At 40.2% G+C, this 22,125-nt stretch overlaps 1 protein-coding gene across 1 annotated transcript; it reads left to right on the top strand.

Moving 5' to 3' along the window:
* Nucleotides 1–260: 260 nt before the first annotated feature.
* On the top strand, nucleotides 261–20,269 carry HADH (hydroxyacyl-CoA dehydrogenase). Its single transcript, XM_052774883.1, has 8 exons — nucleotides 261–429; nucleotides 4,187–4,315; nucleotides 5,776–5,933; nucleotides 10,774–10,900; nucleotides 13,798–13,887; nucleotides 15,427–15,499; nucleotides 18,628–18,744; nucleotides 19,789–20,269. Exons 1-8 carry the CDS (start codon nucleotides 301–303, stop codon nucleotides 19,905–19,907), a joined length of 942 nt encoding a protein of 313 aa, XP_052630843.1. The 5' UTR covers nucleotides 261–300; the 3' UTR covers nucleotides 19,908–20,269.
* The last annotated feature ends 1,856 nt before the right edge of the window (nucleotides 20,270–22,125 follow it).

Here is a 22,125-nt window from a genome sequence, read left to right as displayed (position 1 = left end):
ATGAGAGCAGCCTCTGCACCGCGCCTGCCGTTGGCCGAGCGCCAGCCGGGGGCGAGCAGGGAACGTTAACCCCGTGCGGCAGGATTTCTGTGCCGCTGACCTCGCTCCTCCTACCCGACTCCCCTTAAGGAATCAAAAGTGACGAAGGTGAAGGAAGGAGTCAAAGCGCCTCTGCCCGGGCCCGGGGGCGGCCGCCACCGCCCCCCCCCGCACCTCCCCGGGGCGGGGCGGAGCGCGGCGCTCGTCTCGCCTCGCCCGGCCGCCGACGCCGCCGCCTCCCCTGGCTCCGCGCTCCCCGCCATGGCCTTCGCCACCCGCCACTTCGTGCGCGCCGCCTCCTCCGCCGCCGCCACGGCGGCCGCCAAGAAGCTGATCGTCAAGCATGTGACGGTCATCGGCGGCGGCCTCATGGGCGCCGGCATCGCCCAGGTGAGCGCCGCCCCGCCCGGGCCGGCAGCGGGTCGGGGGTGAGGGGAGGCGGCGGCGGCGGCGCCATGGCGGCCGTTGGGCGGCCGTTACTCGGCGGGTGCAGCGGGAGGGCCCCGGGCCCGTTCGGGGCTGGGTCTCGCCCGGCGGCGGGCTGGTCGGATGAGGCGGGGGTCGCGCTGGCGCTCTGCTCCCTCAGAGGCTGCGCTGGCCCGGGCGGCGGTTCGTGCTCCGCCGCCGCCGGCTGGGGCCCCCCTTCCCGGGCTGAGGCGGCAGGGGGAACCCCAGCTGCAGCCGCCCCGCGCTGCTGCTGCTCCTCGCGCCCCCTTCGCTTCTTGCGTCCCGCTGGGGTTTCTCACTTCCAGCTGAGCCCAGCTCCGGTGTCGCGCTGGAACCTGCCCGCGGGGAGAGCGGCGGAGGCGGCGGCGAAGCGGCCGGTCCCCGCCGCCGCTCCGCCGAGGAGCGTCACGTGTCGGTGCCAGCTGGTGGCCCGGCCTGGCCCACTTGAGCGAGTCGAGCCGCCGCTCAAGGCGGGAGCGGCGTTCAAAAAACAGAACTTGTCTGGACATATTACAGTTTGCGTTCAGATTCCCTCACGCGAGGCCTTTTTTCAGCCTGCGTTTGGGTGAGAAGCAGCGGAGCGGCGGCTCTCGCACCGGAGGGCCGTACACCCAGCGGTGCCCGACGGCTCCGGTCCGCAGGCCAGCCGGGCAGGCGTTCCTGCTGGAGCGTGGCCTGCGTCTCGCCCCGTCGGGCCGCCCCGTGGGAGGCACGCCGGGGAGCTAGCCCGCGCCGCGGGTGTTCATCGCACCCCGAGGAGGAGGGCCGCTGGAGGCGTGGAGGGACGCACCCGTTCTGCCGTGCTGGCAGGCTTCTGCGAATTTTGGTTTTATTGCTGCGGAGGAGTGGAAAGTATTGCTGCGCCACCGCTGGCCGGCTGCTCAACTTTAAAACTTTTTGTTCTCTTGCTGATCCGCGCATCTTCGGGTCAGGCGGGTAGGCGAGAAGAACCAAGGTCAATGTTTTAAATTGTTTAACGTGGTCCTTGAGACCGCAGACCAGTGTGGACTGTTTATAAACGAGACAATGTGTCATAATACTTGGAAAATGTTGGTCCAAGAAAGAAGCTGCTTCTAACTTGCCAAGGGAGCAGATCAAGCAACGTTTTACAAGTTGTTAAAGTAGAATACAGCAGCTAAAATGACCATTTAGCTGTCGGTCACCTGCAGAATTATGAAGTGGTTAATCTTTACATAGGACTTATTTTCCCACTGTTTAATCTCAGGCCTGTGGCTTTCAAGTTCATCTTTAGCTTGGATAGCTTTGGGACAGAAGACTGAACGGACCTGTCAGTGATGTAAGATTTAGATATTTACTTAATTCACAGAAAGAGCCTGTTGCCCAAGATACCAGGGTAGTTCACAAACTTCACAAAGAATAACTGGAGTACGCAGGTGTACCCAAGCGGAAACTGACAGTGAGGTTGGAATTCATAAATAGCAATTCTCCACTTTAATTAATTAATGGGTTTCCTTCCCAGAACTGAAGATTTCTCACGTTCCTGGTAAATCTCTGGCAGGAGGAATACAGGGGCTGGTTTTTTTGCTAAGGAATTACCTAGTTGTTTATTAACTTTTCCGGTAAAACCACTCCTTTCTACCTTGATACTAAAGCTTGAGGTTTCCACTGAAGGAGCCATCAAAGAACAACTCTGAAGAAAGTTGTTCTCATGTTTGAGGAAGATGCACACTATGCAAAGGTTGTAATTCTGCAGGGAAAGTGAACTGATCTGCATATTCTGTTAGACTGCATGTTTTCAGAGAGCGGCTTGTCAAGAGAAACATACCTGGTATTTGGCAGTAACAGGGGTTGTGGTCTTCTACCACCTTTAAGGACCAAGGATTGTTTTGTTGACAATCTGCCTCCGATTTCTCAATCCAAAATTATCTCAAAGCAGAGATGATTATAACACTGAGTGGGGTCTTCTCTGTACCCTATTGATAAAGCTTTTCCTCCCTTTTAGAATTCTTAAGAAATTGTCTCTCCTCTTTCCTTGCTTCCTCACACTGTCAGGAGAACCTAACCTCTGGTAAAACGTATGGCTGAAAGCCAGGAGTTTGTAATTTCTGATTCTGCCATGTGAAAAGCACTTCTGTATGAGAAAAGCATTAACTGACTCCTTGGCACTTTTGTGTTCTCATTGAGTATTCTTAAGATCATTGGATAGTAGAGGCTGTGCGAGCATGTGTTTGAATTGCAAGGAGATGGTATGACCTTTTGCCTGTTTTCTTCTTTCCTGTCCGTGTAAATATGGTAAGAATGAGGTGGGAAAAGGGAGACCTTAATTTTTCTAGGAGCTTTTTCCCAACTGGTCAGTGGTGGTGTAATCGTAAATGGATAATCAGTGAAGCATCTCTTACAAATGTGCTCGGTATTGATTTTTCTTCTGAAGAGTGGAGGGTCTTGCTTCACCATTGCTTTACCATTGCAAGTGATCAGCAACAGATGAAGTGTTAAGAGTGCAAATCCAAGCTTGGTTTCAATGTTTTTTTATGATTCAGTTGTTTTTATGAAACGGCCATAGTGAAAATTTAAAAAAATAGAAAAAAGAAAGATGGATAAAGAAATGTCCAGCTGCAGACTGACACTTGGTTAAAGCTATACTGCTGCTGTCCAGAGGCAGTCTGGCATTTCTTTATTTTCTGGATTAGTGAGGCAACTTGGATGAGAATAGCACCATGCTTTTCTTCAGGAGATCTCTCTCTCTGTTTTTCATTTCAGCTAGCTTTATTGGAGTAGGTGGTGTGGGCACAGGAGAATCTTAAGTCTCCAGGTGCAAGGTTAGATGTAAAAGTTTGCAGAAGGAAAGCTCCTAAGTTGTGTGACTTTAAAACAGTCAGTGGAACCATGTTTTAACATCTCTTTTTCACAGTTATTATACTACAACTCTGTTAGTTCAAGAATTCTGAAAATGAAGATAGGCTGTTGCTAACTAACAGGAGCAACATAAATTAACGAATAGTGAAGTAACAGATAATGAACAGCTGATTTTTAATAGGCTGTTGCAGTGTGAGAAAGTGACATACGTTTGAAATTAGTTGAATACCAACCAAAAAGACAACCCAATAGTGCTGTCTGTAGCTGAGCCAGTGTTTGTACCAAGTACGTAGTAAGGAGAGTCTGCAGGCCGTTCAGGTCTGTGCAGAGTCCTGTAGTGGCAAACATTTCACTGCTGCATTATCGCCTTCCTATTGTTGCAGGGACATGCTCATGGCCTAACAGCAGAGTTGTGTTACACTCTGTCCTGGGAACACAGGGTTAGCCATCCCTTATGCTACCCACTCACCCTGCCAGCATTCCAGTTTTGGTCTCCGCAGCCCTTTTTCCTTACAATATCCAAGGATCACAGCTAAGCCACTTGCTCTTTTCAAGACAGCTGTTTGTTCTCTAGCCATAGCTGCAGCACTCAGCTGCCTCCAGGTGCAGGTAGCATTCTGCAGACAGCTCGGGGGAGAAAATGGGTTTCTTTTTGCTTTTCCTTCAAGTTGTTTGAGACCTTTATCCCTTCTCCTCTGCCCCAACTGTGTGCAGGTTTTTATGATTTTTCTAGTAAAGTGCGTAAGTCTTGATTCAATGTGCTTTAGCTCTCTTTTGCCTAATTCATTGCTTAGTGTATTGTCTGCCCCAACACAGATCTATATACTTGGCTGTTTTATGATACTGCTGTTGAATCTTTTTTTTTTTTTTTTTTAACTTTCAGGTTGCAGCAGCCAGTGGTCACACTGTGGTGTTAGTAGACCAGTCAGACGAAATCCTTAAAAAATCTACAAAAGGAATTGAAGAGAGTTTGAAGAGAGTGACAAAGAAGAAGTTTGCAGATAAGCCTGAGGTTGACATCTTCTTTATTCCTCTAGGAGAACTTAGGAGAATAAAAACTGCCATACTGAAGTTCTGATATTGTTTACAGTTATACATTATAGAGCATGTTAATATACTGGCTTAAAACTTTCTCCAGTGTGCTGAAGAACTTGGATTTTCTTTTTTTGATTCAGGGAGGTTGAAAGATGTCTTACCTTATTTTCTTTCCTTTGTAGACTTCAGCCTTGAGATAAAGATTTAAAACAACTTGGTGACCTTTTAAAACAGATGCTAAATGTGAAATGGTGCCAAATTATTCATCCTAACTTAGTAGCAAGCTATCTTTGAGTGCTTACCTGGGAATGCACCGATTTTGTCCAAAAGCAAATAGTAACAAAATTGTCTTAATGCCTTTGTAAGGAGTCTCTCTGTCTGCTCCAACACCCCCCCACCCCCTCCCCGGCCTTGGGCACAGGATTACTGCAAGGGAAAAGTTTAACTACCCTGGAGTAACATGAATTAGATGCATAAGATACTTTGCATTTACATTACTGAGTAAGGCTTACATACAGCAAGTCACTCTGGAGCAGTTGATGCATCTAAATTTATATGTCCTAAGGGTTATTTGTTGCTATGCTTGTTTCTCTAAATTCCACAGCAGATTCAATTCTTCTTTTGAGACATATTAACTTATATAATATATACTGGTATTGATGATTACCAGCATGAATGATGCAGCAGACAAAGGAAATAAAAAAGGGCTTGTTTGCATGAGGGAGTACAGAAGGAAAAATATAGTAATACCAGGATAACCAGAGCATACATACATAATTATGGGGGGTCTTTTAATCCAAAAGAAAATTGTCCATATCATGCTTGTACTTTACATATGACATTATATTCTAGTGCGTAGGTGTTTTTACTTGTACTATGTCTCCATTTACCCTTGGTTCAAAGTCTTGCAGTTCTGTTTGATTTCTGTCCTCACAAACTATGTCAGTGATTGGCAGGTTTAAACTATAGTGAGTGTAGGCCATTTCATTTCCTGAAGTATTCGTGAAGTAGCACATACCTGTTCATAGGAGTGAGACCAGATAATCACTGGATGAAAACAATGCAAAGGTTTGAAACTGGAAAAGTTCCTCTTTATGGAGGGCAAGTCCAGGTTGTCTCAGAAACTACTGATTGATCAACCAGTTGTTCACTTAGACTCTTATGCTGAAGGTTGGACTGCAGCAAATAGTCTTCCTAAAAGAATGAATTCAAAGGTTTCCTATTTGCTTCAAAGCAGATTTGATTGGCTAGGAAAATTTTGTCAGTGAAAGCATCGTATCTGTACATAGTTAGAACTTTCTCACTGATTTGGAAATGTGGCAGACTGCCTGAATTTTTGAGGGCTCAGAAACACTTCAGAGCACATAAGAGGATTTTCATGTGAAAATAAATTAAATCATTATAAATAGACATTGCAACTTCTTGGAAATGTTTCAGGCTGGTGCTGAGTTCATTGAGAAGACCTTAAAGAACCTCACAACAAGCACAGATGCAGTAGCAGTGGTCCACAGCACGGATCTGGTGATAGAAGCCATTGTGGAGAACCAGGAAATTAAAAATGAACTCTTCAAGAGGCTGGATAAGTTTGCTCCAGAGTATGTGTATTTTTCCTGTTACATTTTGAAACTTAGACCTTTGTATCTTCTGTTTTTATTCTTACACCGTTAGCTCTGCATTTTCTTAGCTGCTTTTCTTAAAAACAGGAGTTTTTCTCCCTTAGCCTAACTCCAGACTGTCATGTGGTATGGAATAGTTGTTATGCCAGGTGCATATGTTACAAACACTTTCAGGTGTATTCAGCAGGTTTATTTACTTGTTGCATTGCTTTGTTTGATGTGCTTCTGGGTATGTTTAGTCATAAAGTTTGTCCATCTACTCAGCAAGTTCAAATCTAAATGCAAATGCACAACAGTAGAATAAGCTTGTCCTGGTACACGTGGGGTATGGTTAACATACATGTTCCGATATTTAAATAGGGAATTGGGATGGTAAAATATTTGTTGTCAGTGTGCCTGGCATGAACAAGTTTTAAGAAGTCTCAGCCTCTTAGCCGTAAGTCACAGTCAGCTCAACAATGACTTAAGTGAAATAAGTTTACTTTGTATTACAAGAGTTTGGAAATAGCTCATTGCTGGTTATTGTGTGTGAGGTAAAAGTGTAGATAATTTCTTAACATGCACTCACTTAGTTACTTACAGTCCCTGGGACTTTCTTTGAACTATATTTGATAACTGTTGGAAGTTACTGTTGAATTGTATCTAAAACAAAAAATGCTGTTAAGCCGAGCACGCAGTCTCAGAAGCTTGATCTTTGTAATGGATGACTCGGGATCACAAGACCTTGACTGCATGCAGGTTGAGGTTTTAACTAGTACAGCTAAATCCAGGGGTATTGGCTAAGAGGTATTCTAGACTGTCTAACCAAAGAACTAGGCAAGCTGTGGCTTGAATGTAATGTCAAGGGAGAAAAGATGTTACCATTAGGTGACTTCAGCCTGGGGAGATTTTCAGGCTGTCTCATATGGTCGGTAATCAAAATTACCTGGTACTTCCAAAACCAATAAATGATCACAAACAGCCGTGCACGGAGCACAGATTAACTTGCTGTTACCCTTAGTCGGACAGACAAAACTAAGTAGCTGCTTTCGGCAATTACCAGGTACCTTGTCATGATTAGATTGTGCTTATTTTGTGAAAACAGACCATTGATTGCCTGTGTCTTTGTCCATATTCAGCAGAGAAAGCTAATGAGCAAATTGGAGTCTAATAAATGGCAAACTGTCTAGAACCAGTCAGCAAGGAAAGGTGGGCACAGGGACTTGGAACCTCATATAATAATATGTATATTTGGAACAGCTGAGGCTATTTTTCGTAAGAGTGAGCTGTTTATAGGCATAGCTGCCTTGAAACGTAAAATTTTGCATTACAGAGTGTTAAAAAATACTGGGAGGTGTTCAGATATGCTTCTTCCTGTGGCAAAAGGCGTGGTTTTGCAGGGTTGGGAAAAATGACCTTGGACAAGAAGCCTTCCTTTTTAAGAGGAGAATTGGAAATGATGATAAACGTACAGATATCTTACCTGTAGGATAAAGAAAGGGAAGTGAATGGTGAATAATATGGCTTGCAGTGTAGAAAGTCTAGATGAGAAGAAAGAAAAGCTAGTAAAATTGTGAAACTTGTAGCCAAGGGTTTAAAATATTAGCTATTAGATACAAAGGGTAATTTGTAATTATGTGAAGAGTATAGAGTTGCAGATTGTGTGAGTGGCGTGGGGTAAGGCAGAAATGTCTCATGAGTGTTTTTCTGTGCATTAGAAGGAAGCAGTAGGCTTTATTCATCCTGCATAGCACTGCAGAGGAATGGAAAGCTCTCCCTGTCAGCGCAGGCGTCCTACAGCCTTCGCTAAGATTGAACGTTTCAAAATCTCTAAAACCATTATATGGACTAACTGTTGCATCAGCTTAATGGGGGTGGTGGACTTGTGGGTGATTGGTAACAAAGACAAGCTTTGTTTAAAGATAGCTTTGAGTCTTGGGAGAAGCTTTGCTTCTGTGGGGCCCTGGGCGTCGATGGCACTGTGAAGTGTATGTTACAAGCAGAGATCATGAAAGACCAGCCTTCTGAGGAGGGGGAACTTGTCTTAATTCAAATTTCAGGACTTAGCGCAGGGGTAGCTGATCGAAATGTAAGTGGCTGTGTATTACAGTTGCTCAAACAAGATGATGAACTGTGCCTTTGGAACATGAGCTGTGTGAAACCATGCGTTTTTCTTTTGTACTGTATCCCATGTCTCGCGTTTCCTCAGCTGCAACAGCTACATGTTTGTCTCCCATATTTGCACTATGATGACTTCTCCAGTGAAGATAAGTCTGGGGACAGCACAAAACCAAAGCATTGCATTAAAAAAACAAAATGTGATTAACTTACTACTTCTTCCTTTTTCTCTGTAAAAGAACTATAATTCCTCTGAAAGTGAATCTATAAGTGGAGGGGGATGGACAAGCTATTCTTTATTGAGAGAAGTTTTATTCGGAGGTGGAGAGTGAATTTCCTTTAAGTTTTCAGAGAAAATGTAATGAGCCGGGAGAGTTTGGCAACCCTAGAGAGCATTGGGAACTCAGGGTATTCCTCATCTGGGTAACTGTGCAGGCAAAATGGTCAGTGCTGTTTCTTGGATGCCATCAGTCTGAGCGTACTGGTTTATGCTCTTAGAGCTTTGCAAAATTGCTTGTGTATGTTACATTCCTCTCTGTTTTATACTCATCCTCCTAATACGGTAATTGTTTTACTGTGTTACATGGTCACAATCTTTAGAGCAGGCGATAAAGTATTGCTACCCACTCTTCAGTTCTGTTTTCCTTTTCTTGAATTGAATCAGTCTCACATTTCCATTTTGAAAAGGTCAGATTAGGGTTTTTGTAGAATATCCCCACATTCCTTGTGGGTTTTAGGCCTTTAAACACTGCAGCGCTTTTCCAAACAGGATCATAATGAACGTGACAGAAGAATTTCTGGGTATCCTCTTTAAGAGCTCTTGCCTGCTTGCTTTCTGTTTATTTCTGGGTGGTGGGAATGCCTGTCAACATCTCTTGGTCTAGGATTTATCCTCAGATGTGGAAACTCAGCTAGGAGCTGGCCAGTGGTTAGTAACTGTTAAGTGTGTTAGAATCAGTGTGTTATAAAACTGTTACAAAAGAAGTGTTGTTTGGTGTTCACTGTGTAACAGAGCTGGACTGTAAGAGTCAGTGTTATTGAAATGGTATGATTCCCTTGTGTTGGACTCTGTTTTTAATGTCTTCCCATGACCCACTAGATGGCACCAAGAGAAAGCACACTGGTGCCTGGAAAAGCATCACTAGGGCTTCACTAGTACTGTTGCTTTCAAAAGCCTTCCAACTCTGCTGTCATGTGAAGCATGCATTATGTAATTCTAAGTCACAGAGGCATGAAAATTCTATTTTAAACCCAATTTAAATCCATTGGTTGGTCAGAGCAGAAAGTGTAAATAAAATGGCCTTGTACAAAATACAAATTTAATGCTTTTTTTCTCAAGGCTCTATGTTGTGTGAGGCTACAGTATGCACCCACAGAAGTGATGCTGAGGTACAATCTCATACTTTTAAGTGAACCCAGATATAAACCTCGCAATGATTACATCTCACAAATCAATGTGCTTAATTTTTATATGAATATTTGAATTCTTTGTATACAGTGGCAGATTTTCAGTGATGATAAGTATCTTTTTGGATGCATTGACCTTGCAAGGTCAAAACTATGAAATGTAGAATACTCTTTTTAGTACCCCACCTCAGAACAATATAAGGCCCACTTTATGGTGGGGAAGTAGCAAAAGAATATTTGTAAGACGTGTAAACAGGAATTTTCAGAATTTTTTATTTCCTTCTCCATAACAAATTCTCAAAAACTGAGAAAACATAATAAAAAATGAAAATCAGTGTGGGTCTTTTTTATCCCCAAATGTTTTCTTTTAATGCCACTATAAGATGTCCCCACAACTTGGACTTAACTTTTCTGAAAGCTCTGTTGTGAAGCTCAATTACATCTTAGTGAAATGTAAGCAAAATACCAATATAGATTAACATTTGATGAGTCCGGTAGGATGACTTTTTGAAAGGTCAGTAGGATACAGCCCAGAATGGAAGGTAGGGCTTCATCTCTAATTTAGTTTCAGATTTTTGTGGTTTGAAGAAAAAGCCATTTCTGTAAGTTTTCGGTGCGATGGCAGTATAGCAGTGTTGTTGAGGTTCTGAGGTATTTCTGGGGAAAAAAATAACCAAAACCATTATAAATTGCAATTTATAAATCTGGTTTATGTCTGGAAAAGGACTTCATCTTTGTCTTAAAATTCTTGTGATTTTGTGTATCCTTTGCAGTGTCCTGTGCATGGCAGTTTTTATCTTTTCTCAGTTTTTTTCCATCAGCTCTTTGCTTTGGTGGTAGGTTTGCTCATCACGTCTACCATTGATCACTATAAAAAATAAAAAAAAAATCCAAATTTTTCTTAAGGCTCCAAAGTGCATTTTTGACATGGCAAACAATTGGATTTCCATAGATGTGTAAATGATTAACAATAAAAAAATACCATTAGGTTTCTAGGATTGCTGAAGGAATTACCTGGAATAGATTTGGGGAGTTAACAAAATTTTTCTACTTAACAGAGTCTTTTTTTTTGTCACCTAATATAAGTATTCAACATACTTACTCGTGAGTCAGAAACTCACACAGCCCTTCCAGTGGTTATGTCATCATTGCTGTACTTGTACCTCAGCAAAAAGACCATGATAATCTGCAGGGATGTTTCTGAGAATTCTGTGGATGGTTAGCCAATGGATATCTATTTATGTTTAGTGCACCAGTCTCCTACTGTCAGAAAAATAGCTGTCCTTTATGCAATCCGTATGTTTCTTTTTTCCAGGCATACGATATTTGCGAGCAACACCTCATCCTTGCAAATCACGCAGTTGGCTAACTCAACCACCAGGCAGGACCGATTCGGTGGTCTCCATTTCTTCAATCCTGTGCCAATGATGAAGCTCGTGGAAGTAAGTGTCTTATCACCATAATAACCACTGCAGCACAGCAATGCAATTGTCATCACTGGGAATTCAGTTAGATGAAAGAGTAGATCTCAGTTTGCAGCTCTTCTGATACGGAATAAGCTACTGCTAGTGGTAAGAGGATGGTGCAGTCTCTGTTGAGGGGCAGGTTGAAGAGACAGAGGTAACTCCTTCAGTCTCGAGGCGCCGAATTTCTCCACTGAACTGCCAACAGAGGTGCTGTTTATAGTGATCATTTCAGGCATGCAGGCAAGCTGATTAGTAAGAACTACTGACAGCTTAAAATCGTCTGATGAGACTGACAGAGGAGTTTGGTTGTTACCAGTGCAGAAATTGATAGAAAATGATGAGAGATGAAATCTTACTGCCTTGTGACTTTTGAAACAAAGTCAGTCATGTTTGTTTCAATGTTCCAGATGATTTGTCTGGAAGTATTACAGTATTTCCCAGTGTTTAAGGAAGTGTAAAAACAAGTTTCTACATAACTCTTAAGACGTCTTTTCTAAACACAGTCTCTTGGGCTACATCATGCAATTTTTAATAATACTGCAATGCAGAGCAGAATAAGAAATAATCTGATACAAGGCTTTATCTGTGCCTCCAAAGTAAAGGTCACATTGCAGAAAAAATGACAGGTCTCTTTTCTCCTTTTTCTCACCTTCCCCCGATATGGCTGACCTTGATCAGCTAGAACTTATAAACTCTTGAGTAAGTGAAAATAAACTTTGCATTTTGGCCACTCTGCCCCAGAATGTTTCATGTACTTTGTGCCCTTAAATGCTGTAAATCTTTTTCCTCTGTCTCATAAGGGATTAGTTCTAGTATTGCTTTGGTGACAAGCACTTCAAATATGTTGTGCCTGCCCTTTGAACTCCTGAGATTCACTTTATTATATTTTTTGCTTGTTTCTCATTAAAATACATATGATACAGTTACTTGCTCTGTGTATTTGAATGTATCATTCTCTTCCTCCCCCTTTTGAAATGTTTGAACCTTTTGGCTGAAATTAACAAATTTGATTCAGAGTATGGTTGTCTGGTGAGGGCTCGAACAGTTGCAGATTCTCTCTCACTAACTTCTGTAGCCGTGTGGATTTTTTGTTTTTAGTTTAATATTGCATCCTGTATGTTGTGACTAAATGCTCTGGGGAATGTTGTAAGAAGGAAAGGGAGGAATTTTGTAGGTGGCGTCAGAGGTAACAGAAATCTTTAGCATAATTCCTTAGGCTCACATTGGCTTTATTGTTTTCTGTGCTAAGAACTACTTGTTGGCAGTAATTTATCTCTATGGATGAAATGTTCTATGCCTTGTCTCAAGCCTAAAACAAATCATAGTCTAGAAACCTAAACTAAGCCTCTGTGAGATTTGAAAAATGCAGAAGATATCTGGCATTGTTTGTAAAAAAACAAAACAGAGCCATCCCTGTCTGACTGCTGTGGCCAATCTTTATAATTTGTGGGGCTTTTTCACCTGACTTATGAATGTCCTACCCCAGAGTCACTCCAGTTGATGAGTAGTATTTGAAGAACTTCGAAACACAGAAGCCATGCTTTCAGTGACTTGATCTTGAAAGGCGCCGATATTAGTAAAAAAATACACTTTGTAAAGCCTTGCTTTTGTTTCAGAACTACTGCTGTAAATCAGGATTGGCATTGACAAACAGTGTAGAACAACATTTTCTATGTAAAACAGATGTTTCAGTTTGAAATAATTGCGGGAAAATCAAAAGACTTGCCAAAACTATGAAAGATATTACTGAAATTGCTGGTCATCTGTCATGGAAGCTGTCCTTCATGGGTCACAAATCTGCAGTGCCTTTGAGTCTTATCTGCTCTTTTCATAGATTGTTGATCTCATGCTCAGAAGCACATAGCTTTGAGGGGATTTCTTTCTCTAATAATCCAAAAGGCTAGTGCTAATGTTTCAAAATTCTGGAGTGTATATTAAAAACTCATTCTTGAAACTGTTGCAGTCTTACCTAAGCATCTCAGATATTTTTATCTACTATCAAAGAACACTATTTTTTTTCTGCTGAGAAACAAGCCTTTTCCTCAGTCGTAACTGTTTTTTTGTGTTGGCCTTATGTCAGTCATTAGGATGGGGGGAAATCTCTGTGTGACTTAATTGTATGAACAAGGTGGTCAGCCTTAACTGCTTATGTATAGCAGTTTTCAGTTACTGCACATGGCAGTTTCAACACAAATATCATAACCCATTCAGCTTCTGCAAGTCTCTTTTTTTCTTCTTTTTTGGCGGGGGGGCGGGGTGGTGTTAGGTCTGTAATAAATGGCTTAATGCATCCCAACTCCAGTGAAGTATAGAAAATACTACATGTGACAAAAGACTCAGTTGTGAAGAAAATCAACATGGAAACATACTACTCAAAAGCTAAGAGGCTGTCACAAATTTGAAAGAGATTTTAAATTTTGTTTAGAATTGAATGTCAGTTTACATTGAGCACAGGGTAGATGTTACAACCCTTTATATCAGGAAATATGTCTGTTAATATAGTTCTCTAAAGTGAAGTCATCCTGTTTCCCAAGGCAACAGAGACTGTGTAGCTTTTAAAGTTGTTTTGTTATCCTATAATCTCTAAATACGATTTCAAAGGATGGTCCCTTTTACCATACATACTGGCTGAGTGGGAAAGTGTCTTAAAGAAACACATACTTTCAAAATGTGCAAAATGCTGTATCTATCTTTAAAATAGATTTTTGTGTCTGTTACATATATATCCACCAAAATTATTTTTTGCAAAACAAATGTTTTGTGAATTTCTGGAATAGTGTTCTGGATTACAGTTTAATCATTGCTGTACTGGTAAATGAGAGAGATTCTGCTCATAAATGTGCTTACGCTCTCCCTACCTTCCCTCTGCCCAGGTCATCAAGACTCCAATGACCAGCCAAAAGACTTTTGAATCGCTTGTGGATTTCAGTAAAGCAGTAGGAAAGAGTCCTGTCAGTTGTAAGGTGAGTACATTTTGATTGATAGTGTTCAGAAGGTCTCTGCTTGAAAACTGTTAATTTTAAGGTGGTAGGTTTTAGTAGATGTAAGAGGACTTCAGGAATTTCCAGGCTGCTTTTTGTCCAGTTTCTCTTCCCTATTAAAAGCATTTTGACAAAGAAAACACCCACATTTACCACAAATTCCTCAAAGTAGAGTGACTCTAGACATCTTGTCTAGAGCAGCAAAACTCATTAAGTATCAGGGTTTACAGTTTTGGGTTTTTCTTTTCCAGTCCTGGAGAAGCCTGGACTGTAGAGCTTAAGCAGGAGCTCATCTTTAGCCATGCTAGGGACAAGACTGCTACCTCTTGTATTGTGAGGCAGTTGGATGAATCCTCCATGGTCTGTGCTCATTGCAAGTTTTTCTTAAGACTGCAGTAACTAGGTCCATATTAAACTTCATTGCTTCGCAACTTTGTTTTTTTTTCTCTAGAGGAACACCCTACTTCCTGAGCACACTTTTTCCAAATCCATTAACTTGCGGTCTGGGTAGCTTTATGCAAGCTATTGCCTTGAGTTTCACAGCCCCCAGGAGACATTTGATCATAAAAAGAAGGGCCTGCAATCTGGTAGTCACCGGTAATTCAGCGTCTGGATGCTGGACTCTTAATTCTGGTTGTACTGCTAAATTGCTTTGTGGCCTTAGTTGACTTTTTTTCCTGTTTCTGTCGTGGTTTTGCAGTATGTAATGTGCAGAATATATGATGAATTGTTGTTGTAAGTTAGCTTGGGTAGAGGGTAATGCAGTCTTCATGTACGAACCTTCCCCCCCCCCCCCCCCTTAAATTCCTGTTTGTAGAAGAAAAGTTGCTTGGAATTCCCTGGATTAAATATTGCGATAAAATGGAATGAACAATAAGCATCTGAAACAGTAGTAGTATACGAAATAATACTATATTTGCAAAGCTCTTTCTCTTTGTATTTTTGATTTTGATTAAAGCTTGTGTAAAAGAAGTTCTGTATCAGTCTGTTATCTTCTTCTGACAGCACATATCTTATCTTTTCATTGATAGCCTTGGTGTTTGCTGTTGAAGTGATCCTAACTTTTGAAAGCATGGTATACCAGTGAGCACTGGGGGAGAAGCAGACTGTTTAGCCAGGAGTGTTTCTAGTAGTGAACACACAAAAACCCCCAAAAAACTGTTAGAGAAGAACTGCTCTTCTCGTATCCTTCAGGAAATTATATCGGCAGAATTTTGCTAAGGAAAAGGTATTTGCTGGCTGGCCACATTAAATTGTTTTAAGATTAACTGAGCTGCACTTGTAGTAGTCTTATTGTTCTCAGTCATGATGAATGTTTATGTGCCATTCCTTTTTTGTGAAATTCATCTTTTGTGTTTTAATAATGAGCAGATAAATCATATGAAAAATACAGTTTAGAGAGTACCAGAAGTTGATGATTCAATAAGTGTCTTCATCCACTTGTTTAATTTTTCATGTAGCGTTTTGAGTGTAGTACTGGTAAAGAATGTTTATTTAGAATCCCTTTTTTTCTTTTCACAGGATACTCCAGGGTTTATTGTAAACCGTCTCTTGGTGCCATATATGATGGAAGCTGTTCGACTTTTTGAGAGAGGTACTTGTTGGGATATTGACTTCAGGGAAAGTTGACAAATAACACTGCTAAATGTTATATGCCTTCAGGAGAGCCTTGGGATTTCCTCAAAACTTTCAGACCTTAAAGGCTGGAAGTGAATAGTGAACATCAAATATGAGCCAATACGTATAGTTGGAAAGGCCTTGTCTTCACTTTGAAATGTCAGTGTATGCAGAGTCGGAAGGTACTAGTTACTTGTGTGGGAAATTTCTGGTGGTGGAAAATGTTTCTGGTTTGGAGATGACAAGGTGAGTGTAGTGACATTGTAAAAATATCCTCTGCCAACTAATCAGGAACCTCCCTCTCTCCATCCCAAGAGACGTTCATGAAAGTGGTTGAAAATCTCATAATAGGACCATTAGCAAAGTTCTCCTGAGTTCACTTATATTGGACTTGTGAAATTTTCAGGTGAGGTAAGTAGTATAATACTCAGTGTCACACTACAGTACTGGCATACAAGTGATTTGGGCTCAACTATTGCCCCGTGAAACCTCCTGTTCCTCTTCTATGTCCTTTTTTAGAAATAGGTTCTTTAGGAACTCCCATCTCACTGCTGGTCTCTCTTACATTAATACTGACGGTAAGTAGAAATAATCATGAGTCCTCAAAGAACCACAAAATTTTTCAAAGCATTGATAATTGTTCTGAAAAGGAAACAAGCCAATAATGTAGTGGATAAAGAGGAAATTACGGAGTATAATTGCTTTTATTTCAAGTGCTCTGCTCATAGCTCCGTGCTACTAAGAATGTCATTTGAAACATTTTGTTTTTGAAATCACTGCTTTTCTACAGATGAAAGCACTCCATCATCTGGATTCCACCAAATATGCTTTAAATATTAAAAATCTCTTTTATAGCACATGGAAGGGATGGTTTGATCTCCAGAAAAAAAATATAAACCAACACTACTTGTTTATCCATCAACAGATGTACCTAGTTACATCTCAAAGGGAGAAAAGAGCGAATTTAGTGACTTGAAAGGCAAAGGAGTGCAATGCAAGGGGGCATTATTCTCTTATAAAAAGGCATAACTTTAAATAAAGTGTATGGGTGTTCCAGTGTGTGTAAAAAGAGTTGCCTTTGTTAAGTGACATATATCATTATACATATTTTGGGAGACAACAGAACTTTTAATTCAATGTGGAAGAAAACAGTCACTTGAGATTGTGTGTTGAAATTGACTGTTTTCTGCCTAAGCAAAACACTATTTTGATTTAATCTTTATTCTGTTTGTATTTTGTTCAACAGTGTGATATTTCCAAACTTGTTAAAGTTCATTTATGAATTTTTAACTCTAATGAAATCTATTTTAAAAGCTGGTTAATGTTTTGAAAAGCCTAGTGGCTGTCTCCTAATTCATATTTTCCATTGAATCAGGTTAAATTTTTATCATATCCTTTGCACTAAATCTAAGAGTAGACACTTGAGCCAGATTGTCATCCACATTAATATGGAATTTGGCCATCTTTTTCTTGGCAACTCCAGGCACTGAAATACCATTTTATTGGGTCAGTCCTTGAGTCTTTATTTATACAAAATCTCCTTGGGTTAAACGTGCGCTTTTGCATAGGCAAAATACCTTTAGTATATTAACAGTGATTTAAACAGGGGGCATATTATAAATACTAATATATGGTGGTCTGTACTGCCCTATTCTTAGTGGAAAACCAAAAAAGCAGTCAGTCAAGTTTCTATGGAAGTCTGCTTTACATGAAGAGACTAGTATGAACTAGGGGTACAACCCTTGTTTGCCCTTTTAGTATTTTTAATTGTATTGTAACACAACTGTATACTGTCAGGTGGCCAAGTCCCAAGTTTGACAAAGTGGGACAAATCTGTTGATAAAAGAAGTATGTACATCTGCATCAACTTCAAATGAGTTGAGGATTTACACTTGTTTGAATTTGGGGAACTGAACTTATGTTAGAGTTAAGTAAGGATAGTTTTCCCAGTTTCTCAGAAGTAAAATGTGGTTTAAAAAAAAAATTGTCAGCTTTAAAGTGTAAAAGGAGATATATAAAAATTACTACTTCATACAGAACTTTCACGGAAGTTGTTGCCTTTACAAGAGACTTTGAAAATTTATTTCTAAGATTCTCTGATCTTAGGTTTATAAATTGCATAGGCTATGTCTGCCAAGCTTTTGGACACCCTGAATGCTTGCTGGCATTGAGCATGGAGGTTACTTAACAAGTACCTCTCGGGTTTGTTTAACTTCGTCCTTTTTATAGGATCTGCAAAGAAGTGCGCTGCCTTTATCAAAATATGTATTAGAAATAAGCAGTAAAGGTGCATCTGCTCTCATGACAGTATAAAACATGAATTCCCAGCAAAAGAATGAAGTGAACATTAACTGTGACAATGTGGCAATGCAGGATTTTTATTTTTAAAGGCACAGACTGAAGTGGAAGTAACAAATTTCTGATAATTTTGATTTTTTTTTTTTTTTTTTTTAAATAATTTTGGAATTCACAAATTTAACTGCACCTGCACAGGCTCTTCAGGTCACTCTGATCTGCCATCTCTGATGCTGATGGATATCCTTCAGTGAAAGTTGCTGTAACTAAGCATGTTACTCAACTGCTACTGCTTTCTCCCCGTGCCTGCATTGGCCATCATCTGGGTATCACTTGTTTTCTGGCTGTTGTAGAGTAAGGGTAGCTCTGTCCTGTGCATTGTTCAAAAGCTGCTGATGATCTCATGAAGCTGAAATTGAGATCTTTTCTTACTTAAACTATTCAGCTGCCTCTAAAAGAAGCTGTTGATTCTTCATAGTGACCAATTCTTCCTCTAGTCTTTCTGACAATTTGAGCACAGTAGCTGTGGCTCCATCAATAGCATAGTGATCTATATTGAAATGCAAGAGGAAGCTAGAAAAATGGAAAGCAGGTCTGCAGGGCTTTTTTTTTTTTTTTTTTTTTTTGTGGGAGATTCAGCTTTATACTCCAGCTGAGTATGCTGACTCCAGTTTTTGCGGTTCTGAAACGTGCAGAGATTTCTGTGAAGAGCTTCACCTGGGTGAAATAACACCCTGTTAATTATTTATAAGTGGTGCCAAGTAGATGCGGAATCTTCTCTGTTCATCAAACTGTCAATCTTTTCTCTAGGAGATGCATCAAAGGAAGATATTGATGTTGCTATGAAGCTTGGGGCTGGCTATCCCATGGGTCCATTTGAACTGCTGGACTATGTTGGGTTGGATACCAGTAAATACATTATAGATGGTACTGCATACTTATTTTCTTCTATTTTTCCCCTTTTTAGCTAAATTGTAGGTGAATGTTCTGATGAAAATCTGACTCTTAAATTAGTTTGAACTGAATGTTTATGGCATAGCCTTTTAACTGCTGAGGAGAAAGGAATGAGAATTCAGCTCAGAATGCTGTATGAGTACAGCGTTTGTATTGTATGCCTGTAGCCTATGTACATGGGGACAGAATAGCGGTGGTTTTGCTGACTTCATCAAGTTCCAGTGGAAAATAACAATAATATTAGTGGAACTTTATAAAGAATCAGTGGGAGGAGAAACATGTACTGGAGGTAAGAAATTCTGATGAAAAGCAACAAATATTGAGACTCCCTATCCTTTTTCTGCCAGCCATGTTTTCATTCTCAGTTAATAGAAAACCCAGCAAATACCCTAAAAGGTGCAAGTATACCATGTCCCTTTCACTTCAGTTGATAAGTGGATGAATGTCAGTACAATAACAAAAAAAGACATAATTGGAGATGGCTTGTTGATGGTTGTTGTATTATTTTGAATGAGCAGCTTAAATATTCTCCAAGGCTGAATGTCGCTTTCAGAATGGCATCTTCGATGAAACCTCTTCTGCTTTTAGCTGGTACTGTGGAGCAGTGTTATATTGTTCTAACTGACTATGTCTTTTGCAGGTAGAAATTCAACTTGGAATTTCTTTCTACTTGAATTTCTTTCCAGCACAGCCTCTGTTTTATTTCCTTGTACTTAACTATATTCTAAAAGTTCTTCTTAATTTTTTTTAAAGTATTAAAAATCATCAGTCATGGACATTATAAGGTGTTCAGAGTAGACTACACCTAAAGACTAATTGCTAGATTTGGTCATAATCATCAATACTGGTCAGTGCTTTATAAAGCTGTATTGAAGGGTCTTAGAGAGTCTAGAATAAGTTCCAAACCTCCTTCAGTTTTCTGACCTCTTAACATTTTTCTGAGGAGATGCAGATCTCTGTTATCTTTGCATATAAAGAAAACTGTTACTAATTCATCCACTTCATTTCTTCCACCAGGATGGCATTCATTAGAGCCCGACAATCCTCTTTTTGCACCCAGCCCACTTCTGAATAAACTGGTAGAAGAAAAGAAGCTGGGTAAGAAGACTGGAGAAGGATTTTACAAATACAAATGAACTCCAAAGCTCGAGAGGTGTTAAACTATCTGTGTATGCTATTCAGCATTGCCATATAACAGGTGAATTCTGTTTAAACCTTCCCAAGGATGGCACAAGCTGCATTTAGAACATAACCCACCTCTGAATGGAGTGATTGCACTAGTTAACTATTTCTCTGGTGGAAGCTTGATTTAGTAGATTTTTTTTTTTCTTACAATTCTGAGAAGCTTTATATGTACAGTGCCTTCATGCAAATGTTGATTTTTCAGGTGTAGGACAGAATGATGAGTGAATTTATGTATTTGAAACATTATTATATTAATGGGAAAAATCCTAAAAATAACCGCACTTTCTTAAAAATAAAATTTTCAACAGTTCTGTATTGAATGTCATGGCTTGCAGTTGGTGTACTTGGTTTTAGTCCACTGGGTGGCAGTCTCTTTTCACTGTGGCAAGTGTAGTGACTGAAAGGCAGTAAGTTGTTTTGTTAGGATTTTTCTTAAGTGCAGTGCTAATCTGTAGGTGTAAATTACAGTGCCCTGAACAATAATTTTTTGGATGTCATATTGTTTAAAAAAAAATAATCCTGCAATGGCAGGCTGTCAGCTGGACAGAAGGTTCCCAATACAGCATTTAAAAGCAGAACTTATGATTTGTATTGGGGTTTTCTGGTATTTTCAATTACCAGTTGAGGGCCTCCTTTTGCTAGGTGCTGTAGAAACATAATGAAGAGGTGGTTTCTATTCTGGAGGGCCTAATATATAGATTTGATTTTTATTAACTAAGCTAGGAAGCTGGTGAAAGCTAGAATCCTGTAAATTGGCTTTATTTACTGGCTATTCATTTTAAGTGTCATTTTTACACGCTACACTACTACTGTAGTTGAGTACTTCAGAGGATTGAAATTGGAGTCTGTGCTGTGTAAACAAATAGGTGTGTCTGGCTGTGTGCGGTACCTTCTGTTTTGCAACTTTATTTCCTGGGGCTTAGTAGAGCCTGGATTTGTTCATGGCGGGAGTGCTGCAAATCCTGTCTTTTCTCCAAATACTGCAGAGCAAGTGGGCATGAGGGTTGGAGTTCCAGTTCAGCTGAGCAGTAGCCTTCTTTTACTTTGTGTATTTTGGGTCTGCAAACTGAGTGCTTAAATATTTTTTTTTTTTTTAATTAAAGAAATTATTCATAATTATTTAACCCTATGTTGCCTCTTCTTCCCTCCCCCAACATATAATTCAGATTGCATATAAAGAAACTGAGGCTGACATATGTTAATTTCCTTGCATGCAATCACACAGGAAATCTCTGAGTGGAGAATAAAAATTGTTGGTTTATTGGATCCTGGTTCCTAATTACAGGACTTCTGATTTTGAGTCGCTTGTCTTGAAAGAAGAGGGTTAAAGGAAAGAAATGGTACTGTAGACAGTCTCTTTCCTTTACTGATATATTGTTAAATTGAATTGGTTTTCCTAAAATACGGTCCACTTCTTGCATCTGAAGTCTGTTTCCCTTGAAGGTTCTTAGTGCCTGTAATTCAGTTTAGTGACTTAAGTGCTGCAGGGTGAAGTTAGCTTCAGAACTACTGTTTTCAGTAGTAATTAAAAATGGGAATGTGTATTACTCTTGTGTCTTAAAAATGCTGTGTTTTTTTTTTTTTTACAAAAACATTTAGGCACAATTAACTTCATGCTGCTCCCTTTGCTCGGAAGATCATCTTTATTTTTAATTTGGAAATGCTTAGCTTTATAGCAAGGCATAGGCTATTTAATGGTAAATGTGCAAAATATTTTTCACTATTAAATGTGATATTTTAGAAAAACAAACTTTCTGTAAAACAGTGTTTTCTTTTCAGGAGCTCTAACAGGTACAGTATGTATATATGTAATACATACAAGAAACCTGAAAGAGGCATTTGTAAGTTTGGCTTGCTATTTCAGAAGAGACTTCTTTTTCTCAGTAGTAAATAGGCCATGTGGAGGTACTTTACTGGTGGGTGGGGATGGTTTATTTTATCAGCATGTGGAGTGCTGTGCCAGGTTGAGCAGAGATGAGGTAACGGGCCAAAACTTCAAATACTCTCCTTTAAATCTAGATCAGAATGGATAGTGGTAATTGAATGACTGAGGCCATTGAATCAAGATAAGCCTTTTCTTTTGCTCCTCAGTGAGGAGGCATGGAGGATGTAGAAGTCCCTTCCTGGCTTCAAGATCATGATGAAATTGTCAGAAGTAGGATATTAAAT

The sequence above is a fragment of the Harpia harpyja genome, chromosome 2 (genome assembly GCF_026419915.1).
Source record: "Harpia harpyja isolate bHarHar1 chromosome 2, bHarHar1 primary haplotype, whole genome shotgun sequence".
Lineage (NCBI taxonomy): Eukaryota > Metazoa > Chordata > Aves > Accipitriformes > Accipitridae > Harpia > Harpia harpyja.
This window is presented reverse-complemented; position numbering and strand designations above follow the sequence as displayed.

What these genes read in the sequence shown, in the direction of transcription:
- HADH (XM_052774883.1), top strand. Translation starts at nt 301, where the DNA reads ATGGCCTTCGCCACCCGCCACTTCGTGCGCGCCGCCTCCTCCGCCGCC. An exon ending in TGGGCGCCGGCATCGCCCAG is followed by an intron (nt 430 to 4,186) that starts GTGAGCGCCGCC and finishes TTTAACTTTCAG; the next exon opens with GTTGCAGCAGCCAGTGGTCA. An exon ending in AGTTTGCAGATAAGCCTGAG is followed by an intron (nt 4,316 to 5,775) that starts GTTGACATCTTC and finishes GAAATGTTTCAG; the next exon opens with GCTGGTGCTGAGTTCATTGA.